Source organism: Phocoena sinus, chromosome 17 (genome assembly GCF_008692025.1).
Source record: "Phocoena sinus isolate mPhoSin1 chromosome 17, mPhoSin1.pri, whole genome shotgun sequence".
NCBI classification, from domain to species: Eukaryota; Metazoa; Chordata; class Mammalia; order Artiodactyla; family Phocoenidae; genus Phocoena; species Phocoena sinus.
This window is the reverse complement of record NC_045779.1, coordinates 63,592,515-63,618,230: the sequence shown is the minus strand read 5'-3', so window position 1 is coordinate 63,618,230 and position 25,716 is coordinate 63,592,515. Positions and strand designations below refer to the sequence as shown.

At 44.7% G+C, this 25,716-nt stretch overlaps 2 protein-coding genes across 3 annotated transcripts in view; one reads left to right on the top strand and one right to left on the bottom strand.

The window, feature by feature from the left end:
- The first annotated feature begins 5,678 nt into the window (after positions 1-5,678).
- The window catches only part of FBXO32 (F-box protein 32), a 34,716-nt gene continuing 14,678 nt past the window's right edge, over positions 5,679-25,716 (top strand). Inside the window, exons 1-4 of one of the 2 annotated variants that reach the window (XM_032609425.1) lie at positions 5,679-6,679; positions 12,963-13,075; positions 13,929-13,978; positions 15,152-15,244. In XM_032609425.1, the coding sequence (XP_032465316.1) occupies positions 6,564-6,679; positions 12,963-13,075; positions 13,929-13,978; positions 15,152-15,244 (372 nt within the window). In that variant the 5' untranslated portion in view covers positions 5,679-6,563. Of the gene's footprint in view, positions 6,680-7,180; positions 7,263-12,962; positions 13,076-13,928; positions 13,979-15,151; positions 15,245-25,716 lie in introns of those variants that run through there. The other variant, XM_032609426.1, reaches the window with a different exon arrangement.
- WDYHV1 (WDYHV motif containing 1) overlaps positions 20,582-25,716 on the bottom strand; it is an 80,152-nt gene continuing 75,017 nt past the window's right edge. The window contains exon 6 of the mRNA XM_032609428.1: positions 20,582-24,907. Coding sequence (XP_032465319.1) covers positions 24,807-24,907 — 101 coding nt within the window. The 3' untranslated portion in view covers positions 20,582-24,806. The remainder of the gene's footprint in view (positions 24,908-25,716) is intronic.

Here is a 25,716-nt window from a genome sequence, read left to right as displayed (position 1 = left end):
TAGCAAAATGTCCTTGACCCTCTCTCAGAAACAGAACCAGGCCCCCATTTGAGGAATAGCAAATGATTCTCATTAAAGTAATGAGAATATTCTCAGTGACGTGTCTGACTGATTTTAATTTAGTTGGCAGGACTCCCGGCAGCCAGAGACCCAGAAAGAAAACACAGCAGGCAGTTCCTGCTCAAACACAGCTAACAGACTTATTTCACACTGTTTCAAAGATGCCCTACCCTAGACAGCCAGGGCACAAGGTCATATGCAAATTGCTGTGGCATTAAACATTCCTCGTTACAGCACTAGCAGGTTGCAAATACGCTAGCTCCTCCTTTATCAAATTTACTCTGACTTGAACAGGGTAAGCCAACAGATTTGGTTGATTTCAGTCCCCGCCCAACCCAACAAGCTAAAGTTATTTTTAACTTACAACTACTGCTAAGTATTTTTCACACCAAAAAACACCTTTTTAGAAAGAGAAACTATGAAAAAACAAAATATCATTACATTTCAGTGAGAAGTAGTCAGTCCCTCGGCCAAAGCTATAAACAAATGTCATTTTGGATTAGAAACGTATTTATCATATTTATTATACTTATCAAGTTTTTCACAGTCCTTTCTACAAACAATTTCTCTAAAGAGCCTTATGAGGTAGCAGCCAGGCTAAAGTTTTGTCAGCTTTACCTCTGAAAATGTAGTCTTTGGAACAGAATAAAGTCCACTTCCATAGTTCAAGTGCAACAAATAATAACTAATAATATGTAAACTATCATTTCATTGTACAATTTGTTCCAATAGACACATTTTTCCCATATCTGGAAATTAGCTAAGTGAGCTGGGCTCCATGCCCTCAAAACTTAAAATTTGGTGGGGAAGACATAAATGGATTTAAGCAAGTTTTGCATAAAAATAAATAATAATAACTACTACTGATGTTAGCACTGTTATAGGTACCTTTATACATATTACTTCAATCTCACAATACCTTCTGAGGTAGGTACTGTCATCATTCCCATTTCACAAATGAGGAAAAAGTAGCACAGAGAGGTTAAGTAACTTGCCCAAGGTCACACAGCTATTTAAGCAGGGCACTATGATTTGAACCCAGTCAATCTGGCTCCAGTTGGGGTTGAAGATAGACTTGGGTACCAGCCTGGATTCCACCACATATAGCTGAGTTATCCTAGGCAAGCTATTTAACTTTTCTGAGCCTCAGTCTCCTCATCTATAAAATGGGGATAATGATACTTAGCTCACAGGCTTTTGTGAGGTGTGTTAAACAGGATTATGTTTGCAAAGTGCTTGGCACACCATCTTTAGCATGGCTAATATCTGCCATCAAGGTAACAAGCACATTAAAACATCTTTTTCTAGGATTTTGACCACCTTCTCTATTTGTCTCACCAACTGTTAAGGCACCATTGTTGGAGAATTCAGATATGCAGGGCAGGACTGCATATCTGAACTCTCCCACCTCCCTATTCTGCTATGTCCTTAGAAATAATATGTCAATAGGTAAAGACATGGAACTAACAGCATCCCAGAGTAGTTTAACATTTATTGTGTTATTTCTGGTTTATCTGTCATGTACCAAGCACCATGCTAGGCACTGTGATGACTAAACCACTAAGACACAGCCCTGACAACAAGGAGCTCACAGTCCCATAGGGGAGAAGCACATGTAAATAATCAAATACCCAGCATGTGATTTGGTGAATCTGTTGCACAAAGCTGTTCAGGAGTGGCAGAGGCTCGGTATCTGTGCATGGCCAAACCATCCTGTGCATTGCTCAAACCATCAGGCCACACTTGTCCTCCCCAGTCTGTGCCTTGTGAAATTCTCAGAGTATCCTTCTGCCTCTATATCGAGTCCAAAGCCATTTGTCTTTGTGGTTCTCAAATGCTCAGCCATGATAAGGATTCCAATTCCAGAGGCATTGCAAAGTCAGGTCAACATCTAATGTGAAGGTAACTGGTCTAGACATGGCCTAGCACATTCTTTATCTTGAAGGGCTCAGCATTACAAGGCTTCCTGGTTAGAAACCATGTGTTGGAAGAAGTGTCAAGTTGGATTTTTAATGGTGTGGGAAATCTAAAGCAGTCACTCATACTTCAGTAAAGGCTGAGCTGAGATATGATAGCCACATTTTTTTTTTTTTTTTGAGAAGGAAGAGAAAGCCAAAGGACTAGAGACAAACATTGAGGCTTCCTGAGATTAGTTCTTACCCAAAAAGACAAGGACCCAAAAATTGTGATTTCCTACTTGTGCTTGAATCTTGAATCTTTCAAATTAAAACTTTCACAAACTTTTATCTACTCAACCCTTTGTAGTAGTCAGCTATTGACACAATAATTCTGTGTAATAAAAGATGACAATAATCTCAGTAGCATTCGATAATAAACATTTATTTCTTGCTAACATAACTGTAGGACAACTGGGGTGTTTGCTCCATGTGTCACATCCTAGGACCAAAGCTTGAGGAGCAGTGGCTACCCCAGGTATGCTCTTGCCAGGGTGCTGGTAGAAGTACAAGAGGACTAGCCCAATCAGACAAGTACACACAACATATCCTCTATATTCTCGCTCACATCATATCCACTAGCATCCCATTGGCCAAAGTAAGTTACATGGCCAGGGCTAATGTTAAGAATCAGGGAAGTACCAACTTTGGACTATACTACAAAGCTACAGTGATCAAAACAGCATGGTACTGGCAAAAAAACAGACACAAAGATCAATGGAACAGAATAGAGAGCCCAGAAATGAGACTGTGCACCTATGGTCAATTAATGTACAACAAAGGAGGCAAGAATATACAATGGAGAAAAGACAGTCTCTTCAATAATAAGTGGTGCTGGGAAATCTGGATAGGTACATGTGAAAGAATGAGATAAGAACATTTCCTCATGCCATATACAAAAATGAGCTCAAAATTAAAGATCTAAGACCTGAAACCATAAAACTTCTAGAAGAGAACATAGGCAGAACACTCTTTGACATAAATGGCAACAATATTTTTTGTATCTATCTCCTAAGGCAAAAGAAATAAAAGAAAAAATAAACAAATGGGACCTAATTAAACTTAAAAAGCTTTTTCACAGCAAAGGAAACCATCAACAAAATGAAAAGACAACCTACTGAGTGGGAGAAAATATTTGCAAATGATACAATCGACACGGGGTTAATATCCAAAATATATATATAAGCAGTTTATACAACTCAGTATCAAAAAATCAAACAACCTGATTAAAAAATGGGCAGACCTGAGTAGACATTTTTCCAAAGAAAACATACAGATGGCTAACATGAAAAGATGCTCAACATCACTAACTATTAGAGACATGTAAATCAAAACAACAATAAGATATCACTCACAACTGTCAGAATGGCTATTATCTAAAAGTCTACAAATAACAAATGTTGGTGAGGTTGTGGATGTACACTGTTAGTGGGAATGTAAACTGGTGCAGCCACTATGGAAGATAGTATGGAGGTTCCTCAAAAAACTAAAAAATAGAGTTACCATATGATCCAGCAGTCCCACTCCTGGCAATATATCCAAAAAAATGAAAACACTAATTTGAAAAGATACATGCACCCCAATGTTCATAGCAGCACTATTTACGATAGCCAAGATATGGAAGCAACCCAAGTTGTCAGCAGACAAATGGATAAAGAAGATGTGATACACACACACACACACACACACACACACAATGGAATGTTACTCAGCCATAAAAAAGAATAAAATTCTGCCATTTGCAAAAACGTGGATAGACCTAGAAAGTAGTATGCTTAGTGAAATAAGTCAAAGACAAATATTTTACGTTATCACTTATATGTATAATCTAAAAAATAAAAATGAATATACAGTATACAGCAAAACAGAAACAGACTCAGAGAACAAAATAATAGATATTAGTGGGGGGGGAGGGGCAAGATAGGGGTAGGGGATTAAGAGACAGAAACTACTATATACAAAATAGATATGCAACAAGGATATATTGTACAGCACAGGGAATTACAGCCATTGTTTTATAATAACTTTAAATGGAGTATAACCTATGAAAACACTGAATCATTACACTGAAACTAATAAAATATTGTAAGTCAACTATACTTCAATTTTAAAAAAAGAATCAGGGAGTTACATATTACTAAGAGGCCATGGGCCATGTGAGTGCACTACACTACCAAAGAGGAAAGAACTGGTAACAATAATCCCATTTAACACACTTTCTAAACAATCCTGAAAGGTAGGCATTTATAGGCTCTACTCTTTCTTGACAGCTGAGGAAATTGTGCCTCCAGAATTTGTCATCCATGCAGGTCAGACAGACAGTATGTTGCTCTAGCAGAAATAGAATTCAAATCTTCTGACCTCTATAGTTTCTACAGAGATGTAGTTTGCTGACACGTAACTAGCATGCATCTTTAATAATCACATCTCTTAATTATGCTCCCTTACAGCTATCAATTCTCTCCAACAAAGGCCAGACCCAACACTGTCTCATCTGTCAGCATGATCATAGTGACTATCATTTATTTGGGATCTTCTGCAGTGTTTTTACAAGATATTTTTACTATTACTATGCTAATAAATATTTATGGTGGAAAACCTGAATCAGAAAACTCTGGCTACTTGAAAACAGACTTTATTAAAAACACCTCCTTTCCCCTCCAACATGTACCCTCCTCCCAAGGCACACACAATTTCTTTGTCTACTCTGAGCCTTAAAGATTGCACAGAGTCGGTGGGGCAATGTTGATGGCGGCAGAGGAAGGGGTGTGGAAGAATCAAGGAATCAAGTGGAAGCTAATTATTGAGCATGCAGATTTTACTCTGCTGTGACCACTCTTTATAATCTAATTGACAAATGGAACAGACTGTAAAGCATCATAACTAGTAGTCATGAAGAACAATAAGATACCCTGATTGTCAGCAGCTTCCCGTATGTATTCACCTACTCATTGGACAAATAGTTATCTAAGGCCTACTCTAGGCCTTGCAAGGTGCTGGAGCTGGGATACCCCCAAAACAAGACGGTTGATCTCTCCTGGAGATTACATTCTGCAGAGAGTGGTAGCTTGTTACCAAAAAGCAAACAGGATAATTTCAGATTGTACTGTGGATTGTGAAGAAACTAGCCTTGTGACCCTAGTCACTGGTTTAACCCTTCTCAGGGGCTCTCAGTGCCCTCGTCTGGAAAACCATAGCTGCCACACTGGGCCCCCCTCCCGGCCCCCCGCCCCGCGGTTTCAAGGATGAGGTTAATAAACTGAGGTCTGTGAGGGCCTCGGACTTTCGGGCATCGCCTCCTCACTGTGGACTTTTACCGAACTTCCTTTAGTCCCCATCAGTCGGGAGGAGGCGCATTCTGGGCCCCTCTCCCTAAACGCTCACCAAAACTAAAACAAAACTCCTGGCTTGATTATTTCCCCAGGAGAGCCTAATAGCCCAGAGGATGCCGAACAGCAGGAAGGGGAAAGGGGCTTCGCGGTTCTTCGTAATAAAATCCCATTCCCCGGCGCCCTAGACCCGGGCCAGGCGCCAGCGCTGCTCGCTTAGGGTGCCCAGAGTGGGGTGGAGGGCTGTCCCTGCTCTCCACTCCCACCGCGCGGGGACCAGCTGCCGCCTGGCCTCCTTCTCCTTCCTTTGCCACCTCGGAGACAAGCCTGACAGCAGACTAACAGTTCTGGGGCAGGGTGAGGTGGGGTGCTGTCCCCCCGCCCCACTCCCGCCTCGCGGTGGGTCCCCTCCTTCTCCCAAGAGCGGCTCTAGGCAGCGAGAGAGGCCAAGGAGGCTGCGCCCTCCTACCCGGCTCCGGGCCGCGCTGTGCCGGGCCTCGGTTCCTGCAGGGGTGCTCTGGATCGCGGGGCTCGATTGTGACAGCTCGGGGTTGGAAAGGGTGCCGTCCTTTCTTCCCACCCCCCGCCCCGCAGCGATCCTGACGCCACTCGGGCCTCCCCCTCCCTGCACCTCGCCAGGCCGGGAGCTGCAGGAGGACGGGGCGCAGTTTCCCGAGTGCCCGGCCTCGCTCTCGCGGCTGAAGAAGCTGCGCCCTGGGGGCGGGGTGGGAGCGCAGAAGGGCCAGAGGCGAAGGGGCAGTGGGAGCCCCGGCCCCGCGGCGCGGCTTCAAGTTTCCACCAGCGAGCGGTTGTGCAACAGCCAGAAGTGCAGGAGCCGAGGGCGCCTCGGAAAACAAGCCGAGCCTATAAACAAAGCCACGTGGCCTCTGGGCTGGGGGGGCCGGGCTAAGAGCAGGCGCCTCTTCCGGCAACAAAGAGCCGCGGCCAGCGGCCCGAGATAAATACGGCGGCCGGGACAGCAGCGCAGCACTCCAGGGAGCCCCGCGCGCCCGGCGACCCTCCACAGCGCCCCCCGCGAGCGCAGGTATCCCGCTCCGCACCCCCGATCCCGCAGCCCTCCACTCGGGCTCCCTGCAGCCGCTCCCTCACCGGCCCCGGCACCCCGAGCATCCGCCCAGGGCGGCGCGTCCCCAAGGCCGCCGGGCCAGTCCCGTCCATCAGTCCGTCACGTCCATTCGTCGCGTCCGTTGGCAGGGCCATGCCATTCCTCGGGCAGGACTGGCGGTCCCCCGGGCAGAGCTGGGTGAAGACGGCCGATGGCTGGAAGCGCTTCTTGGATGAGAAGAGCGGCAGCTTCGTGAGCGACCTCAGCAGGTGAGGGGATCGCCACTAATTTCAGCTGCGCAGAACTGACCCGGTTGGTCTCCGGGAGCGGGTCGGGTGACTGGGACTCAGGCCGGGCTGGAACAGGGTGAGAAGGGAGCCCCTGACCAGAAGGATGGAAGTGAGTTGCCCGGGTTTCTGCAGAGGTCGCCAGAGCACGGGATTCGGGGTATTTGGTTTCTCTTATGGTTCAAGGTCAGCGTCTCCAAGTGGGCACGACTCTTTACAGAACCCCGTGTCCCTCTGAGAATCTGACGACAAACGAGGATCTAGTCCCCAAACGCTAAAACTTAAACACACAACTTCAGGGGTCCCCTGCCTTAAAGGACACCGGTGTCGCGCGGTTTGCGGGTCGGGGCGCCGGCGAGTGGGCTGCACAGCTTTCACCCTGGGGTGGCGGGGCTCCGAGCACAAGCCTGGAGACGGGATTGCACACGGGTCCCGTCGGGAGCACCTCCAGGCTCTTCCCACGCACAGGCGACCACAGAGTGGGAAGAGAGGATGAGTAACCAGGAAGGGGCCGCCAGATGGTCCCTGGGGCACCAGCGCTTGCGGGCGGACTTGCGGAGCCATGGTAAGGACTGAGAGACAGAGCAGCGGAGGAGGGAAGGGAGGCGGGGTATAGATCCTACAAGCCTTGTACTTCTGGGAGGACGGCGTCTTTGCACCTGTTTCCTCGGTGGCCCTTTCGGTCAGTTTTCTTTGTATAGTGAGTGCGCCCCCATTTCAAGTGATGCCTATCACCTGCAGAAAGCCCACCTGGCTTGCGTGAGCCTCTGGACTCAAGTTCCACCTGAGCTCTGTCAATCTGGTGGAAAATCCGAGGTCCACCGTGCCTGCTGCTCTGCTTCGTTAATAACACAGGGAAGCAGCGACAAATGAGTTAGGTGGTCTGGAGTCCCTCAGTCATGATCTCCGCAGACGGCTTCCGGATCGCTGCCATTTGGCCCACAGGGGATCAGTGCAGACCGCTTACCCTTGGGTGCCTTTATCCCGGGCCTTTGCTGAAAACCACTGCTCCACACCCCAGCCCTTAAATTGACTTCAGTGGAGAGTTCTGTACCTGGGCCAGCTTCCCACTCAGATTTACCGGTGGTTGTTTGGCTGAGCCCCTGGCACTCAATTTCACAAAAACTATCAAGGAAAAATCGTTATTGCCATGTCTTGACCTCCAGAGCCCCACACCTGTTTGTGATTTGTAAAGCATCACCTTTTGTCTTCCAATGGGAAAAAAATGTTTAATCTTGGGGGTCTGCCAGGAGAGACAAGAGCACATTGACCTTTATGTTAAAGACACTTGGAAGCAGTCCCTGGGGAGTTTGCGGAGCACTATAAAGAAATCTTATTTATGGAAAACCAGATAATTTACAGGAAAATAAGAAGACCAACTGCTGTCACTAGACTCTTTTAAGGGACTCTAGTTACCAACTAGGCCTAAATTATTCTCCCTAGACTAAAAGCTTCCTTTTATTTTAGTAGAGTAGAAACTTCCTTCCTTCCTTCCTCCTCATTCCCAAGAAATGAGGATCTAATATTTTAGTGCTTTATCTTTGTGTAACAGTTTGGATTCTTTCTAGGGAGGTGCACTCATGATCTGCTGAGCTGTGTCACAGTGGCCCACCCAGATATGAGTGTAGCACGCTCCTCAGCGGGAAACAGACCATTGGGTTCAGCAGGAGAGGTTCAAAATGCAGAGCCTCTGGTTCGCATAAACATTCACACTGCATCTGCTCCAGGAGAAAAGCGGCTATCACTCCTATTTCCAAGTAAATAGTGGTGCCTCTCCCTCCACAGTAGGGGAGACCTGGAGAAGGTTTTACCTTACCACAAAAGTTTAACCCAGCTGGAATCAGGTAGCTACCCACCCCCTCTTCCCTTCTTGAACCTCCTTTCTTTCCTCCATTTTCACGCTTTCTGAGCTGGAACTGTCACCACCAGCATCATCACAAAGCGTGATCGATACAGTGCCCACCTGTGGCTCTTTGATGAGTCATCTGAGGAATCATTTGGTAGCTCCTAGCAAAGCAGCTGGCTGTTTGCAGTGTGTTTTTTTCCCCAGCAATTGTAAACAATCCCTTCCCTACTTAGCATGAGAAGTCTGCCAACTTCTTAAAAGCAGTTGGCCTTCTGAGACCTGGGTTTGTAGTCTCGAATATCCCCACTGTTTTCAGTCTTGGTGATGTTTCGCTGTGATGTCAGGCTCGGGCTGAGTGCCTGCCTACTCAGGTGAAGTTGAATGCCTCCCCTGTTAGGAGCAAACAAGGCAGGCCCTTTTGTTTGTTTGTTTTTTGTTTTTTGTTTTTTTTCAGTACGCGGGCCTCTCACTGTTGTGGCCTCTCCCCTTGCGGAGCACAGGCTCCGGACGCGCAGGCTCAGCGGCCATGGCTCACCGGCCCAGCCGCTCCGCAGCATGTGGGATCTTCCCGGACCGGGGCACAAACCCGTGTCCCCTGCATTGGCAGGCGGACTCTCAACCACTGCGCCACCAGGGAAGCCCAAGGCAGGCCCTTTTGAAAGGGAGGGAGCGGGTGGATGTAAAACAGAGGCCTGCAGGGGCCTCATGCACTTACTCCGATTCCACCTACCATTCTGTGAGCTGCCTGAACAGGAGAGAGGGATGAGGGTACACTTGGTGCATTGCAGCCTGGGGACAGTGTTTTTGTGTTGACCACAGTTTGTCTGCCTAGCGCACCTTCTCTGGACTCTGCTGGCCATTCTCTCTGTGGTCCAGGGCCCTGTCCTCCTCCAGCAGCAGAATGTTACAAAACCCCATCACAGCTAAGTGCCCTGAACTGAGATCATGGGAGGATTTCAGATAAGCTTCAAGCAGGGCCCCTTGTGAGAAAGTTGAAGCTACATAAGCTGGAAGAGAAATGGCAAGTGTTACATTTGAGGAAAGAGTTCGGCATGAATTGGAGTGATCCAAGAATGCTTCAAGGAAGTGATGGTTGAGCCACCTCGTGTGCAGTCTTCCTCACCAACAACCCCCAACCCCGCCCCAGCCCACCTCCAGGATGAGTAATCTAAGCTCCCTGAGCCTGGGCCACTCTTCTGCAAGCCTGCAGTTGAAAACTCCAATGTTGCTTTCCAGTACAGCTAAGGCTGAACCAGGAAGCAGGAAGTTTACTTCAGTGCCCTGGATGAGTTAGTGAATAAGCAAATAAAAATAATAGTTAAGATTTTATGAGTGCTTACTGTGTGCAAGGCACTGTTCTAAGAGCTACATACACTAGGCTGTTTGTTTTTCCAGAACAATCTGGTTACTAGCCATGTGAGCTTGACAAATTGGGTATGTATTGGAGCAAATTAGCATAGAAACTCATTGGCCTTAATCTATAAGTAAGCCCTTTGGGGTAGGCCACAGCTTTCTTAAATGGCCTGTTATTACAAATGAAATGAGAAATAGGGCTTTTTTTTTTTTTTCCTTCCCTCCCTTTATCTCTGCTGCCAAATGGGCCTATTTTGAAACCTTTCACTTTTTCTAAAGTTGTCTTTAAGTATCTTTGTATGTGTGTGATGAAAGTACAGGGCTGGACGAGGTCTTCTTTCTTTTTTTTTTTTTTTTTTTTTTTTTTTGCGGTATGCGAGCCTCTCACCGCTGTGGCCTCTCCCGCTGCGGAGCACAGGCTCCGGACGCGCAGGCTCAGCGGCCATGGCTCACGGGCCCAGCCGCTCCGCGGCATGTGGGATCCTCCCGGACCGGGGCACGAACCCGTGTCCCCTGCATCGGCAGGCGGACTCTCAACCACTGCGCCACCAGGGAAGCCCCGAGGTCTTCTTTCTTATTCTAGGCCTGTGCCTATAAAAATCAAGATTAGTAAGATCTGACTATAATATAGCGACTTTCTGGTTATTGAATTTAATGAAGAAAGCAGCCTCTTTAAATGGTTTTGCTTATTTGAAAAAAAAAAAATGTTGTGGTTCCTAAATGGTGGTGGCTTTTCTTGTTCAAAATTTCAGTTGTAATTTTCCATTGGCTTTGCATTTCCTTGAAATGGACATAACTGAACTCTCAAAATAGCCTCTAACTGAAATATATTATTGCTTAAAAGAAAATATATAAGCAGGCAACACAAATAAACCCCATAGCCCTTCCTTCCAGGCCCTACCTCTGAAGTCCAAAACCTATTGTCTAAGTGAAAAGTGCAGGGTTTCTCTTTGGTTAAAGCTTTTCTACATTCTCCAGTGGGAGAGCATCATCAATTATGTCAAATTCTTCTTAAACTAGCTTTGGAAATGAGTCACTTGGGCTTAAAGCAGGTTATTGTTGTTTCTGTGAAGAAAGCAAGTGCTCAAATTCCTTTGAGGAATGTTTTCAATTAGAAAAGAATAAGATGAAATATAAATATTTAACATTGCTAAGGAATGGTCACAATCTATGGCCCAGGCTCCGAAAATGTTCTGCTAAACCTTAAATGTGTGATTGAGAATAAGGCAGCTTCATTTTATGGTTCTCTCTATGTGGAACTCAGGCTGTAGGCTTTTGTTCATGGTGCATGTGCGAGTTTCCTTTAAAAATAAGGCTTCGTGTGGTATTTTTACACAAAATGGCCTAACTTTGTTTTCTAAAGCTGTTCTCAGCTTTGGTACATCATGGACCAATCAAGTGACTTTCCATCTTTCTCCCTTCTCCTCAGCATTGATTGAAATTTCTTAAACTAGCTCTAAGGGCTCAGAGTTCTGCTCTCCCTTTCTTCTGCCCCTCTTTTCCTGCTGACCTTTCCAGTCAACTGACTGGTCGGTGGTCTTCTGCCTCTATAGCTGTGCGAGCAGACAGACACACACTCACGTGTGACACAAAGCTGGACCCAAAACATTCACCCTGGGCTCACTTAAGAAAGTGCCTCTAAGAGAGCGCATTTCCACAGTAATCGCTCTGAAACCTAAAAATATCCTGTTTCCCTCAATGAAAAGGAGAAGGCTAATGATATTAGGAAACTCAGTAAATGGTATTAAGCATGGCCTTCTGAGGGAAGATTAACAAATGACTGATTATCAAGCCTATCCCTATGGGTCCAGAAACACTGAGTATATTGTTGGTAATGTCACGTGTAAGCATGTTAGTGAGATACTTATTGTACTTACTGAAGTGCTACTGGAGAGACCATTGTAGCAACAGGATACTGGAAATTGTTTCAACCCCTCTTTTCTCTTTTACATAATATCCATACAATGGAGAAGTGCAGGTGTACCTCATCTTATCCAACAGATGTAGGTCCAAAAAAGATATAAATTAAATCGTATTTTAAATTCAGCAGGAGAACTCAGAAAATTAAAGGCCTCTAATATATGGCTGATGTAAGGGGAAACAAACCCTAATTGATGCATGCCCCATGGGAGTTGGGGGGATCGGGGAACCTATCTTCTCGTTGTACCTCAGTATTTCTCCTGCATTGCTTCTGTGGAAGCCCTTCAGAGACTTACTCTGAAATCCCATTGCATAATAGAATAGAACTCAGTCAGCCCCCCAAATGACAGCTCAGCTCAGTTTACTGAAGGAAATATGCCCCTGACCCAAGTTGAATCTACACACCTTTAGTGACCTGTGAATTGGCCAGTTCTGTCTTTTCAGCTCTTATAAATGTATGAGTTGTAAATACAGCTTGTTTCATTTAGGACTCAAGGTCTTCACCTCACAGCATGACGCCTAGTGTTAGTAAAGGAATTATATAAAACCTAAACAACTAGTACTATACACTGAACATCTCCTAGAGATGCAGTCTGTAAGTCAGATTTTTGTAAATGTTTTAAAGACACAAGGGGAGCATGCTAGTTAAAAGCAGCTTGGGTTCACTTTAAATAGGTGAATTGTATGGTATGTGAATTATATCTCCATAAAGCGGTTTTTTTAAAAAAGCAGCTTGGGGTGGATGTTTTTGCAAAATGAAAGTATTGTGTATTATAGTGATACCAGTAACCATTCCTCTCCCTCCCTCCCTCCCCATCCATTCATCATTTTTGCTTCAAATAATGTTGTTGTACCCTGCATGGCTCCTGAAGAGTGCAGGGCTGTGTGTCAAATACAATGGCAGACACTGTTGGGAATTCAAAAGAAGCAGAAGCCCCCGTCCCTGCCTTCCACAGAGATGTGACACTATTTCATCCCCGAAGAGGGAAGACTGGGCCCGTACAGACTTCTTTTGAGTGATTATTTTATTGTTTGGTTTGAGGAGCATGTATGTTTGTGTTTTATAACACAGTAAGCTATTTATAGAAACAGCTCGTGTTAAAGTATAGCTGTTACAGCTCATCCCCTCTTGTCTGTTATTCCTAGTTACTGCAGCAAGGAAGTATACAATAAGGAGAATCTTTTCAACAGCCTGAACTATGATGTTGCAGCCAAGAAGAGAAAGAAGGACATGCTGAATAGCAAAACCAAAACTCAATGTAAGCCGTTTGTTGTGAACTTGAGAAGAAAGCTGAAGATCATTATGATTGGGTTTTGGCAGGGGAACAAATCACACCTCACATGTTTGGCATCCGCTTTCATGTTGACTGTGTCATTCACAGAGGTTACCCGGATCTTTGCACTCAGAAACCTGGCTGTGCATTTTATGAGTGAGATTAATGTATTCTTTACAGTCGTGTTTATAAGTCAGTTGCTAGTTGGGGTGTTTTTTTCCCTGCTTGTCACTTACATTTGACATAGTTAAGTTTAGTTATTATTCAGTGGTATGGTCAGCTGAACCAGTTCCAGTGTGTGCTTTCGTTTAGAACTGTGTTTTGAGGCTTTGAACATAGATTTCTTTCTCCCTCTTCCCTTGTATAAATACTAGTAACATTTCTAGATGCTGGATGTAAGTACGAACAGAGAGTATAAAGTTCTATTAATAAGCATGAATTACAGATCTTTAGTTTATTCCATCTGTACTGCATGGTTTCTTCATATTATCTGTTTTATTTCTACTTTTTATGGTCTTGTTTAACTTGTAAGCTTGGCATTTAACACAAACTCGTACTTGGGTATTAGATTTTTTTCTTTAATTTGGAGCTCTGGTATACTCAATCTGAGTATCAAAGACTTGAAGTGCTTCCGACGAAGTAAATTACAACTCCAGTATTTATACACTGCAGAAGTTAGGCATTTGCCTCCCCTTAGATTGTCAGTAGAGTCTGTCCTTTTTTGTCGAAACTTTTTTATACTTTGGATTAAATGAAAACGAAACAAGTTTAAAATCTTGGGCATGTTATAAATTTTAAAGCTGTGGGGTTTTGGGTTGTTTTTATTTTGTCTTTGTAGATTTCCACCAAGAAAAATGGATCTATGTTCACAAAGGAAGTACTAAAGAGGTGAGCACCCATCTGCTTACTAAGGAGTATGCTTAGCCTCATGCCTCCCCTGACAGGGTAGGGGCGAGACTGGGAAACTACTTCACATCATGACTGTCTTCTTGGATGTGGGTGGTGGAGGCCTGCAGCCCACTACCTAGCCAGCCATCAGAGTTTGGGGCTACAGAGAGAGATGCAAAAGTCACTAGGTGGGCTCCCCAGTCATTCAGTGGGATGATGTATGTAGCAATGCTTTATAAAGATTAATATTCCCACATCTCAAACACACTATTATAAAGCTTTAGCCTTTCCCTCAGGGCAGTGCCTCCCTTTTGTTCTAAGATCTCTTTTAGACTTCAACTCAATTCATTTTAGCCCTGGAAGGGTTAATCACTAAATACGGGAGAAGTTTTCGTGCGCACCCAGTGTGAGGCTGCACGAACTAGGTGCAGAAGAGAACAAGACACTGTAATATCTAAATTTGCATGGCACTTTGTAAAACCCTTTTATGTACATTTTCCCGCTGCACAGGCATTTGCTCAGATAACTAGGATACAGGCAGTATGACAGATTGATAGAATTTCTATTGCTGTCAGGGACCTTGGAGAACATCTAGTTCGCTCTGTGACTTGAGGCCCTGAGAGGGCCAGGGATACACCCAAGACCACCCAGGTACTAGAAGCAGAGCTGGGACTGTGAGTCAGGGCTCTCTACACCCAGTGCCTTGTGTGTTCACAGAGAAAAGACCAAAACTTCTTTGGCTTCTTCATGAAGCCTTAAAAACGTTTCTGATGATCACAGAGAGAAAAGCACCAGAGATGTGGCAGACAGAGTTGACACACATGGGGCTAATTCTTCCCCCAGGAGTATGTTACAGTGACCAACACACATCACATACCCAGCTCCCAACCTTTCCTTGACAGGCAAGTACAAGTGCGTGCAGAGAACAAGGGCCCAAATGGTACACGTCACGACTTTAGTCACTGACTAAAGCAGCTGCCGGCTGTACTACTCATCTTTGTGGCTCATGGTGGGGCAGGGCACCAGGGGCCCAGGGGCCCAGAAAGGGCTGATCATGGCACAGGAAAGCAGCAGATGGCCATAGGTTACCTAACACAGCCACCAAGCTTGTCAGCAGAGTCCAGGCAGATTTTTCTGGAAAATGACCTCTGCACCCCCTACTTTCACATTCAGCGCCATGGATATTGCACTTTGGGGGAAGCCTTCAACAGGCTGGACTTCTCGACTGCCATTCTGGATTCCAGAAGATTTAACTACGTCGTACGGGTGAGTCTCTGTAGATTACCCAGACTCCCAAGTTGAATTGTCTTTTCGGGTTGTCTTGAAGTAGTTCCCCCACACCAACCAAAAAAAAAACACAAACAAACAACTTTTTAGGACCCTGGGGATTTTAAGGAAAGCAGAAAATGGATTCCTCAACTCCCCCCTCCCCCGAGGTACTTCAGGTTCCTACACCGATACTGAGATCCACATAGGATGGAGCCATCCATATGGATGTCCCTGAGATCGGCCCCCTCGGACAGGGGCCGCCGTAATACCTCACGTGAGCCACAGTGCAGGCAGCAGACGCTCTAGCAGTAAGATCAGCAACAGAGAATTCAGCAGAAAGCAAGCTGTAAAGCGCCTTGGCTTGTTTTAAAAACTTTGTGCACCTATGATTGTTCTCACTGTCCTTCCTGCCTGGCTTTAGCTGACTCTAGGTGACCCTAAGGCATTCTTGGTTTAAGCCTCAAAACTGGGTGAGTTCAAAGCACCCCAGAACTTCTTCCTCCTGACTCCCTTCCCCCACCCCCATGTAGTAACAATATTCAGTCCCAGGTTCACTTAAAGCTTGAAACTACCTGTTTGGCTCAGTTGCTTCCCATTTTAAACCCTATGTTGGAAAAAAATAATTTTTTAATGAGCTTTAGCAAAATATTAATGATGAAGGTAGTAAAGCAAGGAACTCTAACCATGACCTTCAAGTCAAGGATTCTTTTTAGTTGGTTGGTGGTTGTTTTTCCCCTCTAAGCTCCCTTGTATGTTTCTGTCAGTGGTTCCACCTGGGGGGGGTAGCAGCTGTTTGGGTTTTAGGATCAGAAGTAGGAGGGAATTTACCCGCTGTGGGTGTTAGTTGGTTGGGTTTTTATTTTCTTTTCCCTGGGTTGTGCTTCTCAGTGCCGTGTCATTGAGTCAGATGATTGCAGAGGCTCAGCCAGAGCGATGACATTCAAGCCCCCTTGAGGCCTGGATCATTCACCTGTCATCTGGGCAGATGCAGGGCTGGCCGTCCCAACTGACCTGATAAAAAACCCAGGCCTCTTGTAGGTTAGAGGCTCTGAGCGGAGCCCATGACCAGACCTGTCTAGTCTTCAGCTGAGCCCTTATTCCAGTCCAAAAGGGATGAAAATAAGAGACCTTCTTGATGAAATGTTCATGTCATTTCATCAAGACTCTGCCGCTTCTGGGAGGTCACTGTGGCCGGCAACCCAGTGCAGGCTGGTTGGAGTCAAGCCCGGGAAGATCTGGAAACTTGTTGCTGAGACTATGAATAGTTTCCATCCTCTAGGTGTTAGAGGAAGACACCCAGATCTGATGTCTTGATTCCAAACTGATCAGCATTTGGTCAGTTTTAAGATGGTTCTCCTTCCTACTTGTTCTCCTTCTCACAAGAAACAAAGCAAAGGAACAAGGATTCAAATAGTGAAAATCTGTTTCATGCAATTATGTGCACTGACACCTTTTAGCCTTCCATTAACCCTGTAAAGTGTAGGTACTTTTATCATCGCTGTTTACATAAACAGAGGTACAGTGAGGTAAAAATGACCTGTCCAAGGTCACGAAGCTACAGAAGGGAAGAAATCCAGATCTGAAACCTGGGCAGTCTAAAGTCCACACTCTTTAGCTGCTACAATGAGTTCCATATAAGCAGAGGACTGAAAGTAAAATGGCCTGAGGTCAGATCCCAGCTCCACGGCTTTCACACTGTTTCAGCCTCTCCAACACTCACGTTCCCGGGTGTAAGAAGGACTTAGAATAACCTCACTTCACAGGGTATCTGTGAAACTCAGAATGGAAATACTCTGCAGACCAGAATATGTTATTCAAAGTCAGCTACTAATACTTATTATTACCTACTTATCGAAATTATTGTTTATTCTCCCTGAAAAGTCTTTTCAATTTGGTTGATAAAAAATGTTTTTCTACTTAGAAAAAAGAAAAATTACCTGGGGAATCATGCCCTTTGCCCTTGATTAAAACTCAGCATAGAGGACTTGTGTCTGTCAGTATCTGATTGTAAAATACATCCTGAGCACATTCTCCTAACCTTTAAGAAACTACTGAATGCTTTCAGTTATTAGGTTCAGAAAGAGGGGGGAATATTTCCATTTTGGAAAGAACAATCTTTTTTTCCCCTTCACTGTTAAGGGTCCTCTGTAATTTGAGAAATGCCATTTTTATAAAGAGCTTAAAACATTTTAATGATAGGCACCACGTTTTGAGGGTTTTCTTCTAAGGAACTTAAGACACTTCTCAAATATTCTTCTTATCCTTAAACCAACTTTGCAAAGTAGCTTGCCAGTATGTTATCCTCATCTTACTACTTCAGCTTAATGGTTTTTTAATACTACAATGATTCCTCAGTCCCAGTAAGAAACCGAACCAACTTTGAAGCCTTAAAATCTGTTTAACCTCTTTAAAGACAAAGTACATTTTTTAAAAAGGTGTCATGTTCATGCTAGCTGTCAATGTTAATAAAAGAGACATGCAGAGGGGAAAAAAGGGATAGCCAACACTCCTATCTCAATGTTATGATGTTTTATCAGCATGAAAATTTTGTGGAACTTTTGGAATCAAAATTTGAATATAAATAGGAGAGGTTTTTATACAGCATTTGTACCTTTTTCTAATTGGCTTCAGGCTACACTCATTGCCTCTACCTGCTTCTCTACACACTTCCAATGGCTTAAACATAGTTTTAACTGGGTTTTAAAGATGATTTTAAATCTTTAAAAGCAGTAACTTATGAAAGGCCATTTTTAAAAAATGGGTTTACACCACGCCTCAAGACCAGCACATTTTGGAAAGTCCCCTGGGGAGCCGGCGAGGATTCCAGGGGCTAGGCCAGTGGTGGGGTTAGAACCGTAACCACAAGAAAGCAAGTACTGACTAACCCACCCAGGGCACAGAGAGGCCAGCGGAGAGAGTGGATCTCCAGTAAACACATCAGAATCACATCTGCACATTAGAATCACCTGTGAAGCTTGCTCCTCTAAGCCCACCTCTAGAGCACCCGAGTTCATTAGTTGAAGGTGGTGCCCAGGCACTGCTACTTAAATTTATCCACCAGGTGATGCCAGTGTGTTTTCAAGTTTGTAAACCAGCTCAGAAACTACTTGGGAGCCCAGATGTTATGTTTTGCATAACGAGTTTTTAAACAAGACACCCGAGGCACAAGTGCGAGAGAGGGCTTTAACGCTTTAATGCCAGAATGCTCTTTGACCTGGTCCTCCCAGCTCTCTCTGTGGGATGAGAATGTGACCAAGCACATGGTCACTGGAGACGCTGTCTTCAGACCAGGGAGAACCTTGAAGAGCGGTTTCCTGACCTGAATGGAGTGACCCTTGTGCCTCAGATCAGGAAGGACAAACAGAAGTTTGCAGCCTCACTCTCTCTGTCCCTCTGCAGCAAAGAAGAACATCCACGAGCTAAACCAGTAGTGCATATTTTTATTTTTTTCTGCATTACCACCCTAGGTCCATGTGAATGTTTCCAGCAAGTTACTGCATTCCTACCGCCCCTAAAAGTCTTTTCCAAAAACATGTTTTAGTTTAAGTTGACTGGTGGTTTGGCAAATGAAAGGCTGAAATACGGCACGATGACTCAAATTCAAACCCAATGCCTTAAATTAAGGGCGTGCTGTTGCCAAGCCCCTGGTGGCTTGTGATGTGTATGGGCAGCCTGGCCCCTTCACCAGGTCCCTCTGCTGCAGTGACCTTGGATTAATTTGGTGCTGCACAGCCTTCCTCTGATGGAAGGCGGCCCCTGCCACCTCGGTCTTAAAACTGGTGGGTATCTTTTTCCGTTGAGACAAAGAAGCTGGCGGGGAGGGAAGGTGGCCAGCCATTCCAATGGCAACAAAATCAAAAGAACAGGGTGCGAGCCCATTGAAAGTGATTGGCAGAAATGGCTGGGAATTGTGAGAATTCACTGCGGGGTATTAACAGTGAGGGCCCTGAGCAGGTCCCTAAAATGAATGCTGATTTGGCTGCTAATGATTTTTACCGAGGAAACGCTGCAGCTCTTGGAACTCCGAGCCTTCTCAGTCACACTAAGCCTTTAGGCAAGCAGGAGATCCTGCCATTTCTGGGTGCCCACAGAAGTGGGGGACACTCACAGACCTTGAGGGTACGACCACAGGATTGGGGGAGTGCATGCAGAAGTAGGGGGTACCCAAAGAAACGGAGGAAGCCTGAGAGACCAGAATCGTGGTATTTTCGACCATGGACACCTGACAGTACATTAATAATTTAAGCATGTATTCTCAATTTATGTATATTCATAAATTCACTTATAAATCATATACCTATAAAAGGTGCTAATAATGGTACCTACCCCATCATGTTGCTATAGAATTAAACTGAGCTTAAACACGTGAAATGCTTTTAGACAGTGCCTGGTATATGGTGAGCATCAGTTGTTGCTGGAACTATTGTCATCTTTAGCGTCCTAATTACAGGAATTAGAAAATATATGAAAATAGAAATTAAAGATGAAATAAAACATAGAGATTGATTATTTTACGACTTTTCTACCTGATTTTCTTTCCCATCTGACTTTGGAGACCAGAAGATCAAAAATGTGCCCATGTTGTATAAATTTTTTTCTTGAGGATTCAGAATTTAAATATATCCCACCATGAGCCCAGAAATATATTTTATACTAAAATTCTAGTTAGTTTCTAGGCTCAGTCAGGTGCTTATTATACAGGGGATAGGCTAAATTGGATAGGTGAGTTGCGTGTTAATTGCCAATACAGCAGACTTTTTTCCCATCCAAGGAGGGATGTTCCTGAGAGCACGTGACATTGTTCTAAGTTGCTCTGGTTGAGGGTGAGAGAGGTTTAAGTATCTGTGAGCTAGGATCCGAAGGCCCCTCGAGTCTTCTAAAAGAAGGGCTTTCCAAAGGCAAGGAGGTGACAACATCCTCTGCTAGGTCCCCGTACATCAATATTGCTTCAGGTGAGTGTTTTCAAATCCCTAAGCAGGTGTTTTCTATATTAAGTCCATACCATATACCTAGTGTTGCCACAGTCACTTGAGGAATCAACTAAGACCTGGCCTCTGCTGGTCAGGAGTTTCTGGGCTACCCTGGGAGACAAGGTACAAGGTACTGCAGTAGCAAATTGGGTTTGGTCCTGTCTAGGAGAACGGAAGAAGAAGCACTGGAGGCAGCTTCTTGGAAGAGGTAGAACCTGAGATTCTCCTTCCTTGAAGGACGGCCAGGATTTGGCCAGGTGGAGAGGCAGGTAGAAGGCTTTGCAGGGACAAATGGCGTGAGCAGAAACCTGAAGCTAGAGAGAACAGAAGTGGAGGGGAGTGATGGCGGGCCAGGGGCCAAGGGCAATGTGACATCCAACCTTGTAGAAAGCGTAGGGTGGGGGTAAGGAGGCTACAGCAGACAGGGAGCCCAATTTAAGCAGCCTCATTGAGGCAGACAGACCTGCTCAGATCAATGCGACAGGGAATAGGGCATCATTCTAAGTTCAGAATTTTCTGGGATGGACGGAAGACAGAGAGGCAAGTTGTTCTCGGCTAAGAATACAATTAATTTGTGTAAACTTGGCCCTCAGTTAGAGGGATGTTTCACTTGCAAATAATATTTACCCAATCTTGACATGCCTGGAGATTATTAATGTAGCAGAAATGTTCCTTCTTCCAACCTGTCAGTGTTCAGGCTCAAAGTCAGGACAAAACTTTCCAGGTTTTAATCTGTGTTATCCATTGAGTAAATAAGGGTCTTGGAAGTACCTGGCACTCAATGCAGGCAGAAGCACTGCCTGATGTAACCAAAGGTTTATTGCAAAAGACATAATTTTCCTATGGGCACCCAGCTGGCGTACTGAGCATGTGAGAAATGGCAGGGGCTTCTTGAAGTTTTTTCCTACCTTTGATAATCCTACGGCTTGTTTTCTAATCAGACATATACCTTAAACTGCAGAGCCCACTGTCATAGGAGATAGAAGAATTAGGGATAAGTTACATTCTTAACAATATTCTATGCAAGATAGAGTATGCTTGGGCAACAGCTGCATGGGTAACCTTGAACTAACAGGGAGAGTAGTTGCTGTTTTTGTTGATGCTTCTGAAGCCCCAGTTGCTTAGTGTCCCTTTAAATCCCTTTAAATATGTGTGTGTATGTGTGTATATATACCTACATATATAGATAGATACAAATATATGTATTTGTTAAGTGCCTGCCGTGTGCCAGGTTGCGGTAGAGTGGTAAACAAGATAACCCCTTCTGTCTTGAGGTTTCTATCCCAATTAGACAGTCGGCAAGCAAGTAAACAAGATCATTTCAGACATGTATAAATGAAACAGTGAGGAACACTGAAACCATAGTAAGATCTAGGATGGTCCGCAAAGGGCTCTCTGAGCTCTGAACAGATGGCACTTGAACTGAGACCTGAGGGGTGGGATGGAGCTGGCACGTGAAGACATGGCAGGACCAAGGCTTGGAGGTGGGAATGAGCTGAGCCTGCTCAGGGAACCAAAGGCGGGCCGTGTGGACAGAGCAGAGCGAGCTAGGGAGGCACTGGGCAAAATGAAGCTGGACAAGGGGCGAAGACCAGGTCGGGGAGGACCTTGCCAGTTATGGGCAAAGGGAAGCCATCTGAGGGTTTCAAGCAGAGAAGGGACATGAGCTAATTTATTTTTAAAAGTCTGAATGCTATGATGAACCGAAGGGAAGAGATGACACGAAACGCGCGTTTTCTGCGGGCAGAGCGAGGTAAGAGGGCAATCTCCTCTCCCCGTTCATCTTCCACGTACCACTTCAAGCTGAGGCTGATATCCCTCCGAGACTGACTATAGGATATCACTCGCAGCGAGACTTTTCTTCTACTCAGCATGTCTAAGGCTAGCACAAGCCAAAGCTGAAGGGCAGGATGTGGTTTCAGCAGGCGGCAACCGCCAGCCCTTCCTCCCGTGGCCCAGAACCCGTCCTGTTACTGCACAGCTAGTCACTGTGGATCGGTTCGTGCTGGATCCCCAGGCGGCCCCCATGGTAATGACAGCCTGTAATTCAGGAGGAGCTGAGAACCCTCTTCTCCGACCCCTAGCCCAGTCCCCCACTCCGCCTCTCCTTAAACACAGCCACAAATTACTGGCACCTGGGCTAAAATTTGCCCAGCAGAAAACAAATAGCCATTTTCAAACAATCCGTTTTCCTCTGCTTTTTCTCGTGTGGCTAGAGGCAAAGAATCCAACTGGCTAAGTCATCTTGGTAAATAAATTGCTAGATACAGCCCTACTCCCCCTAGGCACACAGCTCTCTTGACACAGAATTAAAATTAATAAATTCTGTCTTCTTTACCACTAGTTCCACACAGTACTGGTTCTGGGTCCGTAGAGTTATTGTGATGTGGAAAGTAGACCTAAATGATTTACTCAAAGCAACTGCCTCATCCTAAATGCGTTATTAACCCTTTCTGGGTATTATTTCTCCCTTAATGTGAAAAGCTGATTACCGGTCCCAGTGTAAGACTGATATAAGATTTCCAGACTCTTTCCTAGAACATAACACTACATGGTATTGCCACTATCTTTAAAGTTTCGACCTAGATGCAAATTTGATTGGCCTTGACAAACTGAAGTCCTTAAACTATCAAAATACATGTTCTCCGTTAGACGTATCTGTGTCCAAGTCCTGGCTCCACCACTTGCTGCTGCTCTATGTCTTCAGGTGAGTTGCTTAACTTCTCTGAGCCACAAAATCCTCTTTTGACTAGTGGAGAGAACCCACTTCAGTGGGACGCCTCTGAAGATTAAACAAGATGACACATGTAAAATGCGTAGCATGTAGTAAACACCCATTATTGCTAGCAAAATAAGACTGCATGGTAGATGCAACTATGTAAGCCACAGAATGTATCAACATTAACTTTTATCAGCAGACAGGGAACTACTAAATATATCAGAAACATAATAAAAATGACAGAGAGAAATATGAAAATTTGCAAGCATTTAAGCATTTGGTTGACAATACATAAAATTGAAATACAGGGATTCTAAAGGTCTCTAAACCAGCTGTACTTTACCCTACTATTCACTATGCCTTCCCTGGCAGTACTTCTACCTAGTAATAGTCTCTGTACTATGATAAAAATGAATGATAATGATTTATTGAGTATATTCTTGCTATCAGGCACTGTTCTGAGTGCTTTATGAATGCATTTAATCTTCACAGCAACTCTAAAGTAGGTACTATTATGTATGGTTTACAGATGGGGAAACTGAGGCAGGCAGTTTGGCTCTGGAGCCCTCACTCTTGAACCCTATCATACACACACACACACAATCAGAAATTGACAAATTATGGCCCAAGGGCCGAATCTGCCCCCCATGCCTGTTTTTGTAAATAAAGTTTTATTGGAACACAGCCACACTTATTCATTTACATACTGTCCAAGGCTGCTTTTGTACTACAGTTGCTGAGTTAATTAGTTGCAACAGGGACCTTATGACCTCCAAAGGTTAAAATATTTACTATCTAGCCCTTTACAGAAAAAGCTTTACAGAAAAGATAACCCTTGATATCCACTTTAAACTTCACTAAAAGAATGTGGTTTGGAAGGGGAAGAAATAATACCTTATAATAACAATGCCTTGTATTTGGTATTTACAGTGGGTTTTTACATACTGATCTCAGTTACTTCTCATAACAACCCTGTGAAGTAGGTAGTCTTTTTTTATTTCCACTTTAGAAATGAAGAAACTGGGATTCTGGGAGGTTAAATGACTTACACCACAGACTAGATGGTACACTCCGTGAGTCTAGGGATCGTGTGTCTTTATCCGCATCACCTACCACAACACTAGGATAGAACGGGCATGCAGAAAATACTTGCTAAGTGAATGACAACTGTAAAGGTCACCCAGCTAGAGCATCCAGGTCCCCTCCTATTCTGGGGTTCTCTCTCCTGACCCCAAGGCTGCCGGACACTGAAAAGAAGGACTTTCCTTTGACACCGGAATAAACAGAAGGTGGCTGACGTGTCATTCTCCTGACAGTTGATCAATTTTTGCTTCTGTTATCTTTCTCTTCCTTAGTCAAAGATCATCTCAGTCAGACCAAAGGGCATTTTTGTCTCCCCTCAAATGCATAGTCACAGCCTTGAGAATTTTTGTGTCCTTGTGATTGGTGCATTTTTAGACAAGATTGAAACTGATGCCCTCGTGAGATGGTAGTCACATGAAATGGGGGTTTTGGACGGATTTCAGGCAGAGCTCTGCCCGCCCTCCTCCCACCCCAGGATGAGTCACTACCCTTCCCAGAGCCGACTCAAGACTTTTGTTTTCTTTCATCTTGCTTTGTGCTGGTCATGTGAGGCTCGGGGTATTAATAGACCCTGGGCTTGGCCTTCTGAATCTCGTTGTTGGTCAAGGAGATAAAGGAACGGTTTGGCCAGTCCCTTTGTGCCATTTTTCACTCCTCTCTCGACCGTCACGCGCTGGTTGGTGACAGAGCTGAACTGGAAAGGCAGAGGACAACCCGTCTGGTCACCGCCTGTGGACGTGGCCTCTGCTGATGTTTTGGCTTCTTGCCTCTCTTTGTGGGCATTTGGTCAGTTCCTGACGTCCAGCCTTGGATCACCAGTACTAATCTTCAAAACCAGCCTCAGTCTTTCTCTGCCACCTTCCCCCAGCCTGATGACAGCATCTCTCCCTGTGTGTGAGAGAGATACATAAGCCAGGCAGGAAAAGATTGGGGGTCTTTTTTTTTTTAACTTAGAGTAAAATTATATTCAGGAAATTAAAAGTCTGTCCGTGGTTTGACAGGCTCCTAAGGGGCTCCATGGGGACAAAATTTTTAAACAAATGCCTTGGAAGCAGAGGTTCTTTGAATTGCCTGGGGCTTTGATCCAAAAGTTTCAGTTCTTCTCTGCAGCCCAATTTTTCAAATGTCACTTTGCTAGTTCCCTCAGCCTTGATTCCAGCACCCAGCACAGTGTCATACTTGGTGTTTACTGACCTGAAGTGAAGTTGGGCTGGGGCCTGGCCAGGAGATGAAACTCCCTTGGAAGGTTTCCTAGGAGCAGAGATAGAAGCTTTAACATAAAGGGAGGTCCTGGGTCTCTAAATCTAGTTTACTGGCTCTAAGGCTAGTGAGTTTTACTTAGCCTGGTGGGTTCTGGTGCAATGAATTATTTTCACTTTATATCAACCTCTTTTGTTCGATAACGCTGTGAAAGCACGAAGCAGAAGGATCCCGCTGAGCCCTCTCACTCCTTGTGGCATAGTTGGTAAAGTTTAGTTTCTTGAGCCTCACTTTGCTCATCTGTTAACTGGGTAGAACCACATGATCTCTAAGAGCCCATTCCAGTCTATAAAGTTTCATTTTTTCAATAATAGAATCTTTGGTTTTTTTTTTAAATCTTGCCACATTTATAAAGAATTTTGCTTTTGAAGGGAAGAAAGACTATGCTAAGGGTGCACCAACTTAAATTATTATCTTTATTTCTTTTTGTTTGGTGA